General features: G+C 35.9%; 1 protein-coding gene across 1 annotated transcript; it reads right to left on the bottom strand.

The window, feature by feature from the left end:
* Positions 1–1,256: 1,256 nt before the first annotated feature.
* LOC149951571 (L-xylulose reductase-like) lies at positions 1,257–10,671 on the bottom strand. The gene is made up of 7 exons (XM_090168096.1): positions 10,542–10,671; positions 10,369–10,466; positions 10,071–10,225; positions 9,968–10,010; positions 3,867–4,031; positions 3,241–3,355; positions 1,257–1,470 (listed from the first exon to the last, which is right to left on the bottom strand). Exons 1-7 carry the CDS (start codon positions 10,591–10,593, stop codon positions 1,367–1,369), a joined length of 732 nt encoding a protein of 243 aa, XP_090024222.1. The 5' UTR covers positions 10,594–10,671; the 3' UTR covers positions 1,257–1,366.
* Between the last annotated feature and the right edge of the window lie 7,975 nt (positions 10,672–18,646).

Below are 18,646 nucleotides of genomic sequence, written 5' to 3'. Positions count from 1 at the left end.
TAAATTAGGTCGTTGATAAATTGTATTTCAAACTTTATATTTGTCATAATGTATTGTGTCTCTATTCGAATTGAATTTTATATTTTCTTTCTTTTGTTAACAGTTTAGGTGTTGGCTCACTTGTACCATAACAGGCACAAAATGTATCAGATTCTGTAGTAGACAGGTATAATTTTATTTAATGTAGAATTATATAATGAACAAATCACCATCTACCGGCGTAAGAAATGACCGCTTTGACATAGGGGAGCTACAAGTAGAGATATTTTTGAAAATTATACGTACACCTGTTCCGTTCTCTTACTATATATATATTTATAATACAAATTCTAAAATCTGTTTTGAATTGTTACATCTTTATGTCTATTTTAAATGCAATAAAGTCTATATAATTAGATTTTCGTTTCATTTGCGCCAAATTTCAATGTTTTCGTTCAGTTTATGACTGCCCAGTTTCCATCTCGGTACCCCCATAAATATCAAGTTTCCTCAGCGAATTTTACGTTTTAGAGATATTAAAGGTTAAGTATATTGTAGCGCCATAGTTAATAACTCAAGCGTCACAATTTGAGTAACTAGGATTTTTTGATGTTTGAATCTTAGAAAACGTTTGAGCCAATTATTTGTTTTGTATCTCATGGCAAGGCATGGGCGGATTAATGTAATGGTAGACCTAAAATCGTTACCATGACAACAAAAACCCTTCACATCTACGAGCAAACTACAAATTTAAGCAAACACTTGATTTTTAAGAAAAATTCAATTGGTAAACGTCCTTAATGTGGTTCAAGTTACAATGCCATAACCTTAATAGCCACACTGAGAGCTGCTTTTGATGTCTGTCTACCAAGTGAGATAAGAAAAGATAAGATAGATATTATAATCTTCTATTTGTTTAATTTGGTCACTAACTATAAATTGAGCTATTTTTAAAATTAAATAGGAAATGCCTACCGAACCGCTCAGCTGCAGTTATCGTGGATTATAAAATAGATCAGAGCACAGATATCAATTGAATAACGTTAAACGATTTCAGACAAGCACCAACTGGTAGCCGTTATTGGCATATGGAGTAAGAAATCTGATAATCTACAAACTGATCGGATACAAAAAGGCACAGATTATCTGATGCGCGTAACAGATAACGGGTTCGGTTTGAAGCACTAATCGGTAGCCCAATACAATTTGGTATCTTGCGTTTGGAATTAATTACTCATTAGACGTTTAATTCTATGTGTTGATTTTAAAAAAACTGATTAACTTTGTATCTTAAGACAATGACTTTATTTTAAGTCGAATTGAAATTTAGCAAATGCTTATAATGGACTTCAGGACAGTTTCACGAGCGATATTGTTGATGCGTAATTTAAATGGCAGTGTATCCGCCGTCGACAGCCAGAGTGATTCCATTGATCATGGATGCTTGGTCACTCAGCAAAAAGATCGCGGCGTCGGCAATGTTCTTGGTCTCTTCACAAATAAAGAATTTTTTTTTTTAGAGAACATCACCACTTTGATTATTTGCCTAACATTTCACGCTAAGTTTTATTTATCTAATAGATTTCGGACGAAAATATTGACGTGTTTGTTCGAATTTCAATTGTCGGAATGATGTTGCAAATGTCCAAAATTCATTTGTCTAATACTATAAAAGGTTTCAAATGTTCGAATTTAAGGACCTTTTTTTCATACGTTCGAATTTCAATTGAGGGTTAAATTTTATTTTTTTAAAGTTAAAAATTAATTTTTATGGTTTTACACCGGCATATTGTAATATTTTTGTGTAAAATAGTAAGCAGCTTTTAAAATGAAAATAAATTTTATTTATCACATTATGAAATTAAGTCTTTAAGTTTGTTGGTTTTATCGTAACAACATTTAATTAAAATAATGGATCAGTGTTATGTTCTATTAGGTTATGTTTCGTTGGGTTAGGTTAGTTAGGTTATGTTAAGTTACATCAAGTTAAGTAAGTTCAGTTTGTTTGGTTAGCTTAGGTTAGGTTAGGTTTCGTTGAGTAAGGTTTCAATAATCCTATACTATTCTGATATTCACGAAATTTATTTTTTATGTAATATCTGGAGATCATTTGAAAAATTAAATAAATAATAATGCATTAAGTAACTTCAAAATAGCCCAAATAGAAAATTAGTTTTTGGACACTTGAAAACATATTTCGGACATTTGAAGCACCATTCGGACATTTGAAATTCGATCGAACGTGACCACATTCTTCCTAATACTTCACACAACAAGTACACTCTTAAAAATATTGGGTTGTTTTTGACCCAAATTGGGTTGTTTTTTTACCCATTGTTGGGTCAGTATTTAACCAAACAATATATTGGGTTGTTTTAGTTTTCACCCAAAACGGGTTATTTTCATAACGCTATTTTGGGTTAAATTTATAAGTTACCCAAATATGGGTTGAACATTAGCCCAAAATATGTTTAACATATGACTAAATTTTGGGTTATAATTTAACAATTAATTGGGTAGTTTTTTTACCCATTGTTGGGTCAGTATTTAACCAAACAAAATATTGGGTGGTTTTCGTTTTCACCCAAAATGCGTTATTTTAATAACGATATTTTGGGTTAAATTTATAAGTTACTCAATTTTGGGTTATAAATTAACAATTAATTTGGTTTATAAATTTATCACACTAGAAAGAATATCGTAGCCTAGGGCCTTGGCCATTTGCAATAAATTTAAACAAAGGAGCTCATTACGTTCTTCCAATGAAATATCAACACCACATACAAAAATAAATTTAAAATATTGGAAAAATTTAAATTATAATTAGTAAATTAAATTAAAAATATTCTATACCTTAAGAATCAAAAATTAAGAATCCTTTCAAGCACTCATGGAAACGATGCAAGAATGGCGCAAAATTTTTAATTTCCAGTCTTCCAAAGACTACAAGTTCGATGGACACATTTTCGATGATCATATCGTCTTTGGCGCGTGGGAACTTTGAATTTGATAGTATGACCCAATTTTGGGTTGCTATTATATTATCTTAAAAACAACCTAATTGTGTTTAACCCAAATTTTGCGTTTCAAGATTTTCAACTACATTTGGGTTAATTTTGACTCAAAAAGTAGTTCAAAATGAAATAACAAAAATAATTTAACCCTATGTTTTTAAGAGTGTAAAAAATTATAAATACCGATAAAAACCGGTCTATTAATAAATCCATAAATTTCCAGGATAATAAAAAATGTGTTATTTACCAGCGAATCGTCCGAGTGGTATGCGATTCATTAACTTGGCTCTTCCTTCCTCCGTGTAGACCCTTCTTCCCAATTCAGTATCCACCAGAACTGGAGCAACTGCATTTGTTCTTATCTAAAAATATCAATAGCAGTCGTTATTGGATTGTTGGTTTGATTGTTTCTAGAAAAACAACTTTATAAAATTTATATTTAAACTAAAACTATCTTCATATTATTTTGAATCTTTTACTATGATTATTTAAAAAATAAAATGTAAGTTGGTCGATAGATGACACTATGTTCAATGAAAAAGCAAATTTCATCGTTCCTTGAAAAGGACAAGTGTTTAAGAAACAAAATAAGACGAACAAATTAAGATAATCCCTTATGAGGTGATAACACAGATGTCTTTCTGATTAATCTACTCCAAAAGAAACGCTTACCTGCATTGTAGTAATTGTACATAGATCTTATTCTACTAGCCTTTCATTTAAGCAAATCAATCAAAAGGCATTTTAATCTTTCTATAAATTCCTAGCAAAATCTTAAAACTATTTGACGCCTTCCTTGAGGAAAAATTCAAAAATTCCCATCCTTTCAAATTCAGAAGTGGAATTTATAAAAAGTGATATTGGTAAACTTACTTGATGTGGTCCAAGTTCCAAAGCCATAACCTTAGTAGCCATACTGACAGCGGCTTTCGTGGAGCAGTAAACGACCCGTTCAGGTAGACCAATGATACCCGCGATGCTTGAGATGTTGACGATCGCTCCGGGTTTGCCTTTCTTCTTCCATTCATTGCTGATAACCTACCACGGATAATTATTTCGTAAAGAGTAATATCCACAATTGTAGAGCGATATACAGTGGCGTATCTAGGCCAATGCAAACAATGCTGTGCATTTCGTCCAGCGTTATTTATAGGGGCCCACATACTCGGACGTTCGCCACGACCAATGAACTAGTTATAGAGGGGGATCTAATTTGCATTTGGCACAAATTTTTTAGTGATGCCACCTTGCGAGAAAATAATCGACGGAGGTCAAGGAAATCTGTTCACTTTATACATATAAGTAAGGAAATGTGTCTATTAAGGGTATAGTAAGTATGGTTAGAGTAAAGTAAGAAAATTATAGGTCCACCGAATTTTTAGAAAAATTCTGATAAAATTTCACGTAGCTCCAACCTTTTGGTGATAAAATAATGGCCCGGGTCCCGGTAGAATGTAAGTTACGCGTACCAAGAGAGCCGTTTCTACGGGAGATAGCTATACTTTTTCGGAGATAATCTCGGGATAAGTTCAAACCAGGGCCCCTAAGCTGCACGTTCCCCTTAGTTCAAAATGGGCCCCTAAGCTGCACGTTCCCCTTAGTTCAAACACGGGCCCCTAAGCTGCACGTTCCCCTTAGTTCAAACACGGGCACTAAGCTGCACGGGCCCCTTAGTTCAAACACAGGCGTCTAAGCTGCACGTTCCCCTTAGTTCAAACACGGTTCCCTAGGCGGCACGTTCCTCTTAGTTCAAACACGGGCGTCTAAGCTGCACAGGCCCCTTAGTTCAAACACGGGCGTCTAAGCTGCACAGGCCCCTTAGTTCAAACACGGGCGTCTAAGCTGCACAGGCCCCTTAGTTCAAACACGGGCGTCTAAGCTGCACAGGCCCCTTAGTTCAAACACGGGCGTCTAAGCTGCACAGGCCCCTTAGTTCAAACAAGGTTCCCTAGGCGGCACGGGCCCCGGTGACTTGCACCGGCTTCCCCCTCTCTTGTCGTGCTTGATTCGATAATCCTACCCTTAAAGTAAAGAGTTAATTCAAAAACCGATTCTTTTAGTTGGATGGTGAAATAATGGAGGATTGATTATATAAGCTACTTACACATATTCTGTTATTTGAATGATTTGGTAAAAGGGTTCATTATTACCAAGATTTACTAGCAAGTTACGATGTTCCACGACATCGATAATATTGAATGTGGAACGTCGAAGCCTGCCGAAGGGAAAACTACGTTATATAATCGACGAACTGAAATCGTATGCACGTTTTTAGTTCCACAACGAGTTTTAAGGCGCTATATAACCCACATACACCAGTATCAGCTTTAATTTATGAAAAATCTATATACAACACTTTAAATTAGGTTTTGTATAGTTTCTCCACAGCTTTGACAGATGGCGGTAGCACATAGTGGAGTGAAACTATATTTTCGTATTTCTTTTATTTTCGTATCTACATAATCTACACAATAAAACTCTAAGCCCCTTTCGTCGCATTGCGACCCCTTATTTGTTTGGGGAGGGGTAAGAATAATAATAATATAAATAAATAAATATAATAATGATGATATAAATATAATGATATCATTTTATATTATAAAAATTAAAAAGATAACTAAAATTAATTAATCCATTAAAATAATAACATATTATATTATTTTTTTATTTTTTATTATAATAAAAAATCCATTAAAATTATAAAATATAAAATATTTAAAATAATAAATATGATATAAATATTATAATATCTTTTTGTATATATTATACAGGGTGTTAACTAAAAAACGATACAGAGCCAATTACTCAAAATGGGTTTTAGGTAAGAATTTGAAATTTGCAGGTTACATAGAGGGTGCAGGGAGACAAATGAAGATGAAACTTTCAATGACCTTGAACCAGGTCTTCAAGGTCATTAAAATTTTATCTCGAGAACCATTAGGATTAGAAAAATGGTTCCACTTAGAAATGTGTTCTACGTTTCATTTTTAGTCAAAACAGCTTTGACCCGATCTAATTTGACCAATGGGAAGCCGATAAATGTTAGATCAAAAACCATAAGGTCGTGTGTGGTATTCTAATCAAGACACGACATTTAACGGCTTATAAATCGAAAACTACCAGATCTAATGAATCAAAATTGTCGGGACACACTAAACTAAGTGGGGCAGTTCAAAATTTGTAATTTATGATGACCTTGAAACATTATTTCAAGGTCATTCAAAATTTAGTAGTATTTTTATTAACTTTTTTGAGTTTAAATGTTTTAAACACAAAAGAAACGAAACAATTAATTGAAATAAATAAGCAACTAATAAACCTAAGAATTATTTACAAATAATTTGAATAAATAAATAATGAAAAAACTGAAGATTAACTTTCCCAATTCTGCCGGAGCTTCTCTGGTACTACGGCGGGGATTTGCGTTAAAATACGCTAAAATATCGACGTCTAAGTTGCCTACTTAGTTTTGGGGTCCTTTACTATTAAAAATACTTGGTACGTTTTATTGGTTTATTTACCACGGGTAAAAGGTAATTTGACATTAAAAACCTTGGCGCGCGTAATTGGAACCATTCTCCTAATCCTAATGGTTCTCGGGATAAATTTTGAATGACCTTGAACTAATGTTTCAAGGTCATCATAAGTTACAAATTTTGAACTGCCCTACTCAGTTTAGAGTGACCCGACAATTTTGATCAATTAGATCTGGTAGTTTTAGATTTATAAGCCGTTAAATGTCGTGTCTTCATTAGAATACCACACACGACCTAATGGTTTTTGATCTAACATTTATCGACTTCCCATTGGTCACATTAGATCAGGTCAAAGTTGTTTAGACTTAAAATGGAACGTAGAAAACATTTCTAATTGGAACCATTTTTCTAATCCTAATGGTTCTCGAGATAAAATTTGAATGACCTTGAGGACCGGGTTCAAGGTCATTGAAATTTTCATAGGCATTTGTCCCCCTGCACCCTCTATGTAACCTGCAAATTTCAAATTCTTACATAAAACACATTTTGAGTAATTGACTCTGTATCGTTTTTTAGTTAACACCCTGTATTAAAATAACAAAAAATATATTATATTAAAATAATAAAAATATATATTATATTAAAATAATAAAAATATATATTATATTAAAATAATAAAAATATATATTATATTAAAATAATAAAAATATATATTATATTATAATAGGAGAAATATATATTGTATTACAATAATTAAAATATATATATTAAAATAATAAAAAATACATATTATAAGCAAATTAATAATTATATTAGAAAAAATTAAAAGATAAATAAGTTTAAAGTATTTTCTAGTTTGTATTTTGTAATAAGAAATCTATTAAAATGATAAATATGATATAAATATGATAATGTTTTTTATATTATAAAAATTGATTAATTAATCCATTAAAATAATAAAATATGCTAAAACTTCTTTTGCTGTATATAATAATAAAGATATTAATATAATGATATCATTTTATATTCTAAATAAATAAATAAATAAATAAATATAATATAATAATAATGATATAAATAAATACAATATAATAATAGTTATATAAATAAATATAATATAATGAAATGAAATGAAATGAAATGAAACCGGGTTTAATGTGTACCAAAACAATACAATTGTATCAGCAAGTTGATACACACACTACAAAAATGTATTCAGAAAGTTAAAAAGTAATACAATACATGGAGTACTTTCTTAATTAAACAATTTGGTATATGAAAAGAAATATTTTCCTTGGAATATGAGTAAATTGACGATACAAAGTCGAATTCAGTAAGGCAAAACAAAATTGAAGAACATTCAGTTAGGGAAAACAAAATTGAAGAACATTTACAAATTTCTCAAATCTTTCAATTTGCAATCGAAAAAATCAATTACCTGACCAAATTTATTGGCTGTTTTTAGTATCCGATTTAATGGGTGTAATTCGCTAATATTCGTTTTAAACATCGTATAATAATAATAATATAATAATAGTTATATAAATAAATATAATAATAAAGATATAAATAAAGATAATAATAATGATGTAAATAAATATAATAATAAAGATATAAATAAAGATAATAATAATGATGTAAATAAATATAATAATAAAGATATAAATTCCTATCTATATGACAACTATTTCCAAAACACAAATCCCGAAGGTTTGCTCTATTAATGTAAACGTTATCGATAAATTCCCACCCATTGTACAGTGTGTGGACCCGAGGGGTATACACTGGAATTTCTGCTGGTCCAGTAGATTTAACTCGCAAGAGAATAACCTCATTTACAGATTTCAATTCGGAAAGGTTATCATTACCCCTAATACTGCCTCTAAGGCGTTTTCAAATTTTAAAAATATTTGCCCCTTTTACAACGTCACCCCAGCAAACTTTCTTCATGTATATTTTACGTGTTCCACCGTTATAAGTTTTTTAAATTATATTGAAAAAATCATTCGCACATTTGACACCGAATTCTCATTAAATGAACAACACTATTGACTTTCAAACCACGGAAAAAATAATTTTTTTGATGCTAAATGTCTAATTATAACCGCTGCTAAATTATCCATCTACTCCCTTTCATTGTGTAACGAAGTTCTACAACACCCCTTACCTTTCTTAAAAAAACGCTACAGAGAGAAATTACAACAATTTGTGTTAGTCGAGACGTACAAAAAAGATTTAAATCTAAAAAACATCGAACATTCACTAGAAAAAATTAACATTTGTGAAATAGATCCGGGCTAAAGCCCCAATTCCGAAATGTTTGAAAACAAGCTGATTTGATTGATCATCGTTCTAAAAACTAAATTACGTTTTTACCGTTTTTGCTTGACATATAGACCTTGTGCATATTTGTTTAACTGTTTTTCCTCTTTTTCCTATACAATAGTTTAAAAAAAATATTCCTATATACCTATGAAATGTCATAATGTTATAATTGTATAGCCTCACCATGAAATAAAAGATGTCTTAAACTAGAAAAATATATATAAATAAAGATAATAATTATGATGTAAATAAATATAATAATGATATAAATAAATATAATAAAGATATAAATGAATAAAATAATAATGATATAAATAAATATAATAAAGATATAAATAAATATAATAATAATGATATAAATAAATAAAATAATAATGATATAAATAAATAAAATAATAATGATATAAATAAATATAATTATAATGATATAAATAAAATGATATCATTTAATATTATAAATAAATATAATTATAATTATATAAATATAATGATATCATTTATTATTATAAATAAATAAATATAATAGTAACTAAAAACGGTTCTATCACAATCAGGGTCCCGTAACTTTGGGTCCTTGATTTCTCAGCCACCACTGAGGCGACTAATATGAACGATACGTCCATTAATGGGACATGAAAAACTCTCAGAGGCATGATACCCGTTTGAGCCCTCGGGGACCCGTAGTTTTGGGTCCTCGATTATTCGGCAACCGCTGAGTTAACAAATATAAAATATACATCCAGTTGTGAGTGATTAAATTTTATTTTGATTGCGATAACCATAAGGGCCCTTAGGGGCCCTTTTTGGGAAATTGATTTCTTGGAAACGCTGAGACCACATGTAAATGATACGTTGATATATAAATTTCCCGATAGCGATGCCCATTGGGGCCCTTGGGGACCCATACATTTGGCTGATGTGGAACTAATATTACGGCTGGGCTAGCTTGTTTTTAAGTTAGTTAGTAAGTCTTTTGAATATCCTTTCTATTTTAAAAATTGTAAATGTAAGTTTTGTAGCACCTGCAAATTAAAAATGTGAGGTTTGTAAGTATGTAAGTCTGTGGTGTTAAGGGAAAGGCAAGGTGGCCGTTTCCCCGAACAGGGACAGAAAGGGCCATTTCGATAAACCCTTGGGTCATTTTGAGCCCATCTCCTGTATGTGGAACTTTACCTGAGTTATATTGACTGGAGCTTTTAGGTTCACTGCAAGGACCCTAAAAGATTTTCAATAAAACTAATATTCGATAATTTAAAAAAATATTTAGTTAATTAACTTGTCAAATGCTTCTTCAGTGACGTTCCCCATTGTTTGGAGAATGTTTATGCCGGCATTGTTGACTAATAGGTCGACATCGCTGTTTCTCTCAATTGCCGCCTTAGTCGCTTTCCAATCCGTTAAGTCCACTTTCACCGTTTCTATATCGGGGAACTAAAATAACCATAAATATTAATTTAATAAATTTTTCATAAAAAAAATCAATAAAATCAAAACTTTGTGAATACACGTTTCATTTTAGTAGTTCAAAATCTTATTTTGAAATAAACAATTTTCGTGGTTTCAGATGAACTTACTTCTTGCTTGAGTTTGTTAAGCGTTACTTCGTTCACATCCAAGGCCACAATCTTTGATCCATATTTGTGAAGTTTGGCCACAATTTCCTTTCCAATACCTTAAATTGCCATTTGATTTATTTCATAACGAAAATTGGAAATGCCCTGGAAATAATGAGTGTTATTTTCATTACCTTGTCCGGCACCAGTTACCAAGGTGCGCTTTCCAACGAAACTGTTTTCCATCTTTTAAATTGGAAAAGAATGAAAAGCAAATACGTGCGCTTCGAATCAAGTTCAAATGAAAAAGCAACGCTCCTATCGTGTCCTCCGCACTTAAAAGATTCTTCCAAAGATTTAATATAAACAGTGATAACAAGCGGAGAAACATAGATTTCATTTTCCCACGGAGTTCACGGACGAGATTTACGAGTGAAATTCGAATCGAATCGATATTTAAAGATTATTATTAACTATTTGGGTAGCCTGTCTGTAAATCGCTTGAAGACTTGGCCCTCCAACATCTAATGCAATTTGGACATAAATAAAAATAATTTAATTTGAATTTTTGAATTTGAATTTGAATTTGTCCGGGGCCTCAGCTTCGTGTAGTTGAATAAAATTCTTGAAATTTAATTCTTGACTACGCAATTTAAATTAGCATGTATGTGAAATTAAAGTTTAAAGCATTCAAAGGCATCGACAAGTTACAGACAGTTAGAAAGAATCCGCAAGCGTAAGCCTTAGTTTCCATAGGCACGTCTCATAATGTTTTAACGCTAAAGTTGAGTGTACTAGTGGAAACCAAGCTAATGGCGCGTCATTCAAATTTGGCCGTACAAACCCGCCCTAGTGGAACCAAGCTTTGGAATCTTATACTAATGCTTTAAAAGTTTACGTAGGAACGCATAAAGAAAATAGTTCAGTCCACCATATCACTCGATTTTAAAATGTTAAGGAAAGAGTCTTACAAGAAGAAAAATTAGCGACTAAACGGGGCAACGGTTCTCAATTCGCTGCGGTTTACGTTATATTGCTTAATTTCTGGGATTAGGTTAGGTTTAGGTTAGTTTAAGGATAAGCCTATAGATTAGAGTATGGTATGGTATGGTTAGATTATGGTTAGGTTAGTTTAGGTTAGGGTATGGTTAGGTTAGTTTAGGTTAGGGTATAGTTAGGTTAGTTTAGGTTAGGCTATGGTTAGGTTAGGTTAGGGTATGGTTAAGTTAGGTTAGGTCATGGTTAAGTTACAGTATGGTTAGGTTAGGTTAGGGTATGGTTAGGTTAGGGTATATTTGGTTAGTTTAGGGTATTTTTATGTTATGGTATGCTTAGATTGGGTATGGTTATGTTAGGTTAGGTTATTGTTCGGTTTAAGTTAAGGTTATATTTTGTTATGTTAAATTAGATTACTTTATTAATACTAAGGTCTTTTGGTGGAGAAATTACTTTGGCGTGCTAGAGGATTTTTTACCAATGAAAATTTGGAATCGTTGCTACTTTTAGTCGAACGTGTCTCATGTCGCGGAGTGCCCTTTTATTGGCTATTCACATAGTTATGCCTATATCTTTGGTTAACAGTTCCTCATGTTTAAATCATTTTATACTCTGTATTCACGAAAAACATGGAAATAAATGAAAGCCTTAGTCGGGTCCGATATACGCTTATTCTGTAGATTTAGAACAATTGTGAAAAGTTTGGGGCGCTCCAAGAGGTAGGGTATCAATTCCAGAAAGACACAGGGGCATACCAAAAACAATGTTCTAAGCACAACCTTGTTAAATAGGCTGCGTCCGGAAAAAAATGAGTTATAAAATACAAAACAAAGGTATCGCATGTTTATTCAACCTGTCAGGTGACTAAAAATGCGACACCGTAACAGTCCGTCTGTGCCAAATAAGAATACAGCGCGGTGAAATAGAAGCGGGGGAAAATTGTCCCAGCTCCCCTCCCCGGGAAACATATTAGATTTTTAAGCAAAAGTCAAATCATTATATTTCTTTTTGTAAATTAGCGTATGGTGTCAGCGAAGGCCTGCAGCCAAATCTAGTTAACCAGAGGCGTAACCAGGGGTGGAACAGGGGGCACGTTAATCCGTCCACCCTGAAAAGTAAAGTCGTACGTAGAAATCTTTTTTTTTTTCAATGATGTGCCTTAGCCCCCAACCAAAATCTTAGCTACTGTGATTAACAAATTCCCAACCTGAAATGTTGGTATCGTGACTACAGTAGCGTCACTAAGGCCTGTGTCTCCCCTAGAACAAACTTACTAGACCGTCCAACATTAACGAAGAAAAAGATAAATTTAATAAATTTATTATCACGCGTGTCACTTCTTTTGAAGGGGACACCTAGTGTGGTCCTCAGTCCTCGTTGCTACAGGCGTTCGGCTTCTGATACGATAGTTTTGTTTAAAGAAATTATAGCTAATTTAATTTTTAATTTTACCCCAAAAGTAGACTTGTTTAACCTTTTTGAGGCTTATCACCACTGTTTCGGAATACTGACTACTACGGATATCGAAAAAAACTAATATAAAACATACATGTATACGAGGATGTGGTCCTAAACTCTACTCGGTGCTGGAGCTCGAAATGGCTGTTGATCACATGCAACAGTCCATAATCGACTCCTACCACCAACACTGTCCGGCAAATTAATAATGAGATTGGTAGACTTCGCAATACTACCCTGAAGCTTTTTAACAGAGCTAAGAGGTCGGGTGACTGGTCAGCCTTTAAGCAGACCCTCACTTCCTATCATAAGTATTTCTGATATTCCCGGCACGGCCAAACTAATGAAAACTTTGGCACATGACAATACAAAGCATCTGGATACTATTCAGTTGAAGGATTGCAGTTACTCCAGTTCTAGAAAGGAGACACCAACGCATATGGTGGAGTTTCCTTTCCGGACTCCAGAGTCACCGATTATTCCTATGGTCTTCCTCTTCGGTTCAAAAGAACTTAAAAGAACTCCAGGCTTAGGTGGGCACCGTGGGCTATAAAGTCATTTAAGCCCTACAAGGCTTCTGGGCCTGATGGAATCTCACCCATCCTATTGCAGGAGGGAAATGATTTTCTCTGTCTTGTGTTGTGCAGAATCTACAGGCACTGTATTGCTCTCGGGCATATACCGGGCTCTTGGAAGCATTCAAAGGTTATCTTTATTCCTAAGACCGGGGAAACTAGTTACCTCGAGGCTAAGGCATTTAGACCAATCAGTCTAACTTCATTCCTCCTAAAAATCTTGGATAAATTAGTTGATAGACATATTAGAGAGAAGATACTTAGTGTTACACACCTCTATGATGCTCAGTATGCCTATGAAAAGGACAAATCTACTGAGACTACCCTTCATGGCATAATTAATTGCCTTAAACGTGCAATTGAATTCAAGGAAATAACTTAAGCTGTTTTTCTGGACATAGAGGGGCTTTTGACAAAGTCTCTAAGGCAGTCATTCTTAAAGCCGCTAAACGTTTCAGTATCAATGATACGTTGCGTCTAAGGATCATTTCTATGATCACTGATCGGGTCGCGACGGCCTCCTCGCTTGGCAAATCGCTGAGGGTCACCGGTAGCCGGGCTGACCTCAGGGTGGTGATCTTTCACCCCTGCTGTGGTGCCTGGTTGTGGAAGAACCCTTGGTGAAGCTAGAGAGAGATGACTGCCATGGTTTTGGTTACGCTGACTATGTCGCAATGATTATTACTGGGAAGTTCCCACGAACCATTTCGGATATGATGAGAAGAGCTCTCATCTCTGTGGAATGTTGGTGTAGGGTGGTTGGCCTCTATGTCAATCCTGATAATACGATCCTGGTTCCTTATATTTCTTTATTTGGGACCATTTTGGTCAAGTCAACTGATGTAAAATACCTTGCTGTCATTCTCGACAGTAAGCTAACATGGAAGCCTCATCTTGATCATAGTATCAGGAAGGCTAAAATGCTATTTTGGAGAGTAAGGGGTACCATAAGCAAGTCTTGGGGTCTTAGCCCAAAGGCTGTTTATTAAATGTATACTATGATAATCAGGCCTATGCTGACGTATGCAGCAGTGGTTTGGTGGCCAAGGGTAGTGCTTAAGTCAGTTCAGGCTGAATTACACACTGTGCAAAGGCTGGCCTGTGTCAGCATTACAGGAGCTATGAGAACAGCCCCAAGCGCTTCCCTGGAGGTGCTCCTGAATATTCTACCGCCCCATCTATATATAGAGGAGGTTGCAATTATGAGTGCGAATCGGTTACTATACATAATGGTTGGTGGACGTATGCTAATTGGGAGTGCAGCCACACCAAATTGTTTCAACAATATTCCGGTCATGATCTTACTGATAGGTTCTGACAACATGGCTGCAAAGTTACACTTTGAAAAGCTGTTTAGTGTTCACTTTCTAAGGCGACTAGACTGGACTGGCAAAACAATTTTGGGAACCAAGGGTGAAATGGTTTGGTTCACGGATGTCTCCCACACTCACTTAGGAGTGAGAGTGGTAGTTTACTATCAGACTAAGAAGTTCGCCTTTTCTGAGAGCCTCGGCTTTTTTGCTACTGTTTTTTCAGGCTGAGATCTCTGCCATTTGCTTTTGTGTAGACTTCTGTCTTAAGAAGAAGTATCACGGCAAAACTGTTCAGATTTTCTCGGACAGCCAGGCGGCCATTAATGATCATAATCAGTTTAGTATCTTTTCTAAGCTTGTTCTTAGCTGTTTGGATATCCTTTCAGAACTGGGCACCAATAATAGGGTTCAACTCTATTGGATCATAGTAATGAGAGGGCCGACACTCTGGCTGCTCTTCCAATATCCAATGGCCTGGTTCGCAGCCATGTGCTATGGCTGAAAGACAGGTCAAGCTTTGGCGTGAGACGGATGGTCAAAGGCAGGCCGAGGTATTTATCCCTGGGCCTTTTAAGAAAAGAGCAACTGAGTTGCTCTTGCTCTCTAAGAGTAGTATCAGGGTGGTTGCTGGTCTATTTTTGGTCACTATCAGCTTAACAGACATCGACATCTGATTGACATCAGAGGCCTGCACGACGTCCTATTTTGCTCGTTTTAGCGCGTCTTGGCGAGCTGGCTCGTACCGAGCTCAAAGGAGCTTCTAGCTCACCGAGTTTTAAGCGCGCTAAATCGAGTTAAAAGAAACTCGGCGAGCTAAATCGTAGCTCGCCGAGTTGAAATTGGCTCGGCGCGCTTAATCGCGGATCGTCGAGCAGAAAATAGCTCAGCGTGCTAAATCGTACCTCGGCGAGTTGAAAGTAGCGCGGCGCGCTAATCCGTACCTCGTCGAGTTGAAAGTAGCGCGGCACGTAAGTCCATAGTTCGGCGGGTTGAAATTGGCTTGGCGCGCTATTTTGTAAGTGCTAGTCCGTAGCTTGGTAGGTTAAAATTAGCTCCTTGGGATAAAATTAATAAATAGCTATGCGCAATAATTCCAGCTTGACCCTAGTAGCGTTGGAGATAGTTCGGTCTGTTGATTGCGAGCTCGGCGATTATGCCGCCGTTCTTAAACAAGTAGTTATAATTAACTTATATACTAGTTGTGGAGTATCCGAGTTATAATTGGTATAAGGGAATAGAATCTCGGGTTTTTTGGTTTCAATACACTCCGCTCCCTCTATGGCTTTAGATATTTTTGGCGCTAGTGAGTCACTGCTTGATAAAATTGTTAGCTTAGAAAAGCATAAAAAACTGAGTTGAGGTTATATTCCCTTTAAACGTTTTATTAAACGCACTGCTATATGCTATTTCATGGCTAGAAACAATTTTATTTACAAAAAAAAGCTTACAAACTGTGACTAAAGAACGATCGCGGATGGAAAGCTTTTTTCTGTAACTAAATTTGTATTAGCTAATATCATAAGTGTATAATATACCAGCTCCCTAGTATTGATTCGTTAACAGAGATTTCTGCCAAGACGTCCAAGTCGCCATCTGAAGGAAAAAAATCAAAATAAAAACTTTCTTGTGAAATTTGGTTTCGTTTCAACGAAAGAATCGAAGTTCGTTAAGTCTAACGCGAGTTGTTGCGAAGAGATAAGTTTTTAACTACAAATATTTTACGACAATACTGTAGTTTATATTGAAATTGATTAAATATTATTCCATAACGTTGACACATTATTTGTCTCGTTTAAATTTTTCCCAAATCAAGGATTACGCTAGCCAACAAACCCATCGACACCCGTGAAAATTTTAAAACAAACGTCGTCCATTTATCTCAAATTCACTGTTTCCAGACGGCCATAAATATAATATATCGGACAGCGGAATACGTTATACTTAACAATTCTTACACCCATACGCCCCCCTTCAGGGAATTGATATTAAAATCATTTCAGAAGCGCTTTTAAAGTTAAAAACCAAAATGTATACAATAAACTAATCTAGCGCGTTGCGCTATGGAATTGCGCGCCGAGCAACTTTCAACTCGCCGAGGTACGGATTAGCGCGCCGAGCTACTTTCAACTCGGCGATCTATGATTTAGCGCACCGAGCTACGATTTAGCGCGCTGAGCTATTTTGAACTCGGCGATCTATGATTTAGCGCGCCGAGCTACTTTCAACTCGCCGAGCTACGATTTAGCTCGCCGAGTTTCTTTTAACTCGATTTAGCGTGCTTAAAACTCGGCGAGCTAGAAGCTCCTTTGAGATCGGTACGAGCCAGCTCACCAAGACGCGCTAAAACGCGCAAAATAGGACGTCGTGCAGGCCTCTGATTGACATCAATGAGACCTATGTGCAGGGCATGCCTTAAAGAGGAGGAAAATTCCTCTCATGTCCTTTATGTCTGTGACTCTTATGCGGCTCAAAGGTTTGAGTACCGTGGTATGCATAGGCTAGAAACGAGTGATCTTTCCAACATCTCGGTGAAGCAAATTCAGCGCTTCGTTTCCGAGACTAGGCTTTTCCACGTCTAATAGGCTGGGGCTGCATAATGGACCTCTGGTCGAAGTGCTAGGTTGGGTTTGACCCAACCAACCAACCCAACTAATATTAATAATAATACATGTATAAGGATATCCAGTTGTACGTTATAAATTTATTCTCAGTTCAAGCTAGTTAAGATTTTTTTTCAGTTGTATTAGCCTAGCTGATTATTACTATTATTATTGTTGTTATTGTTTTTAAAACATTTTCAAGAATTAAAAGATTTTTTCCTGTATTTTCAAGCACCGTTTTGAAGCAGAACGCCTTTAAATAAAGGGTCGGGGTTGATTGTGTATCGTCAACAACGTACTTATTTGAACTTATAGAGAATGACTTTATACCTTGGCACTATTTTTGGCGTTGCTCCCAATTCCCTTATGCTCAAAGAGTAAGCTCCTTCCCCCTTATGACAGTGTGTCAGAATTTATAGCCCGGTGTACCTAGTAACAAAGACCATACCACCGGAGGTCTATCATCATAGTGCCCTACGCCAACGTCCACCTAGCCCGGACAGGTGACAAAACCAGCATGGGTAGCAGAGCCCTACTACTGGTGGTCGCACCATTGACGCAAGCCACTCTACCCAGCAGAAGGTACAGCAATGGGAAGACCAATTCCCACTTCGCACACAGCAGTGGGATTAAGAGTGGATGCTTTAGTAACTCCAGCCGACACCCTACCTACTGAGGTAAGGAGTCCAACCCTTTGGAGAGAGCTCCTAAAGGGGAACGACGGGCACACAGCAGCCCAAGCAACCCGGCACAGCTGGCACCGGAGATCCCGGTGTGAGCCCAAAAGGCCGGGAAACAGGACCGCCGTGCCCTCATACGGAGGCCCACCGCCCCACAGCAGGCTACCCAATCCGCCGAGGCGGCCAGTTTGCAAGGACCCTCTCCGTTAGCCTGAGCCGAAGCTCAGTATCCAGCCCAAACCTGACCGAAGTCGGAAATGGAAATAGGACTATTTGATCGGAGCTTACATCTCCCAGCGCGCCACCACCCTTATGGGTTACAAGAGCCTGACCCCGACTCCCCGGTAAAGCCACCAGTTATTGCACACTCTGACCCGACCCGACAATCAAATCAGCCCGACGCGATTAAAGCACACACCGGTGACGTATTTCCATCCCCCATTCGTGAAAGGGGAAATTCGACAATGATGCCCACGGATTGTTTCAGCCATTCAGTTGGCAATATAGTACTTTAAGAGCCACAATTTATATCTGCTGTGGCTGGGGTATTGAGGAACACCTTCTTTAAGTCGTGTGCGAACCGAAACAGCTATCAATAGTCGTTGGCGTACCCTATCTTTCAAAGAAATTTAAATGTAGTCTGCTTATGCTCGTTTCACGTTAGTGGTGGATAGCGC

The sequence above is a fragment of the Leiobunum rupestre genome, chromosome 3, assembly GCF_980474605.1.
Source record: "Leiobunum rupestre chromosome 3, qqLeiRupe1.1.hap1, whole genome shotgun sequence".
Lineage (NCBI taxonomy): Eukaryota > Metazoa > Arthropoda > Arachnida > Opiliones > Sclerosomatidae > Leiobunum > Leiobunum rupestre.
The sequence above is the reverse complement of the archived record's forward strand: the minus strand, read 5'-3'. Positions and strand labels throughout refer to the sequence as shown.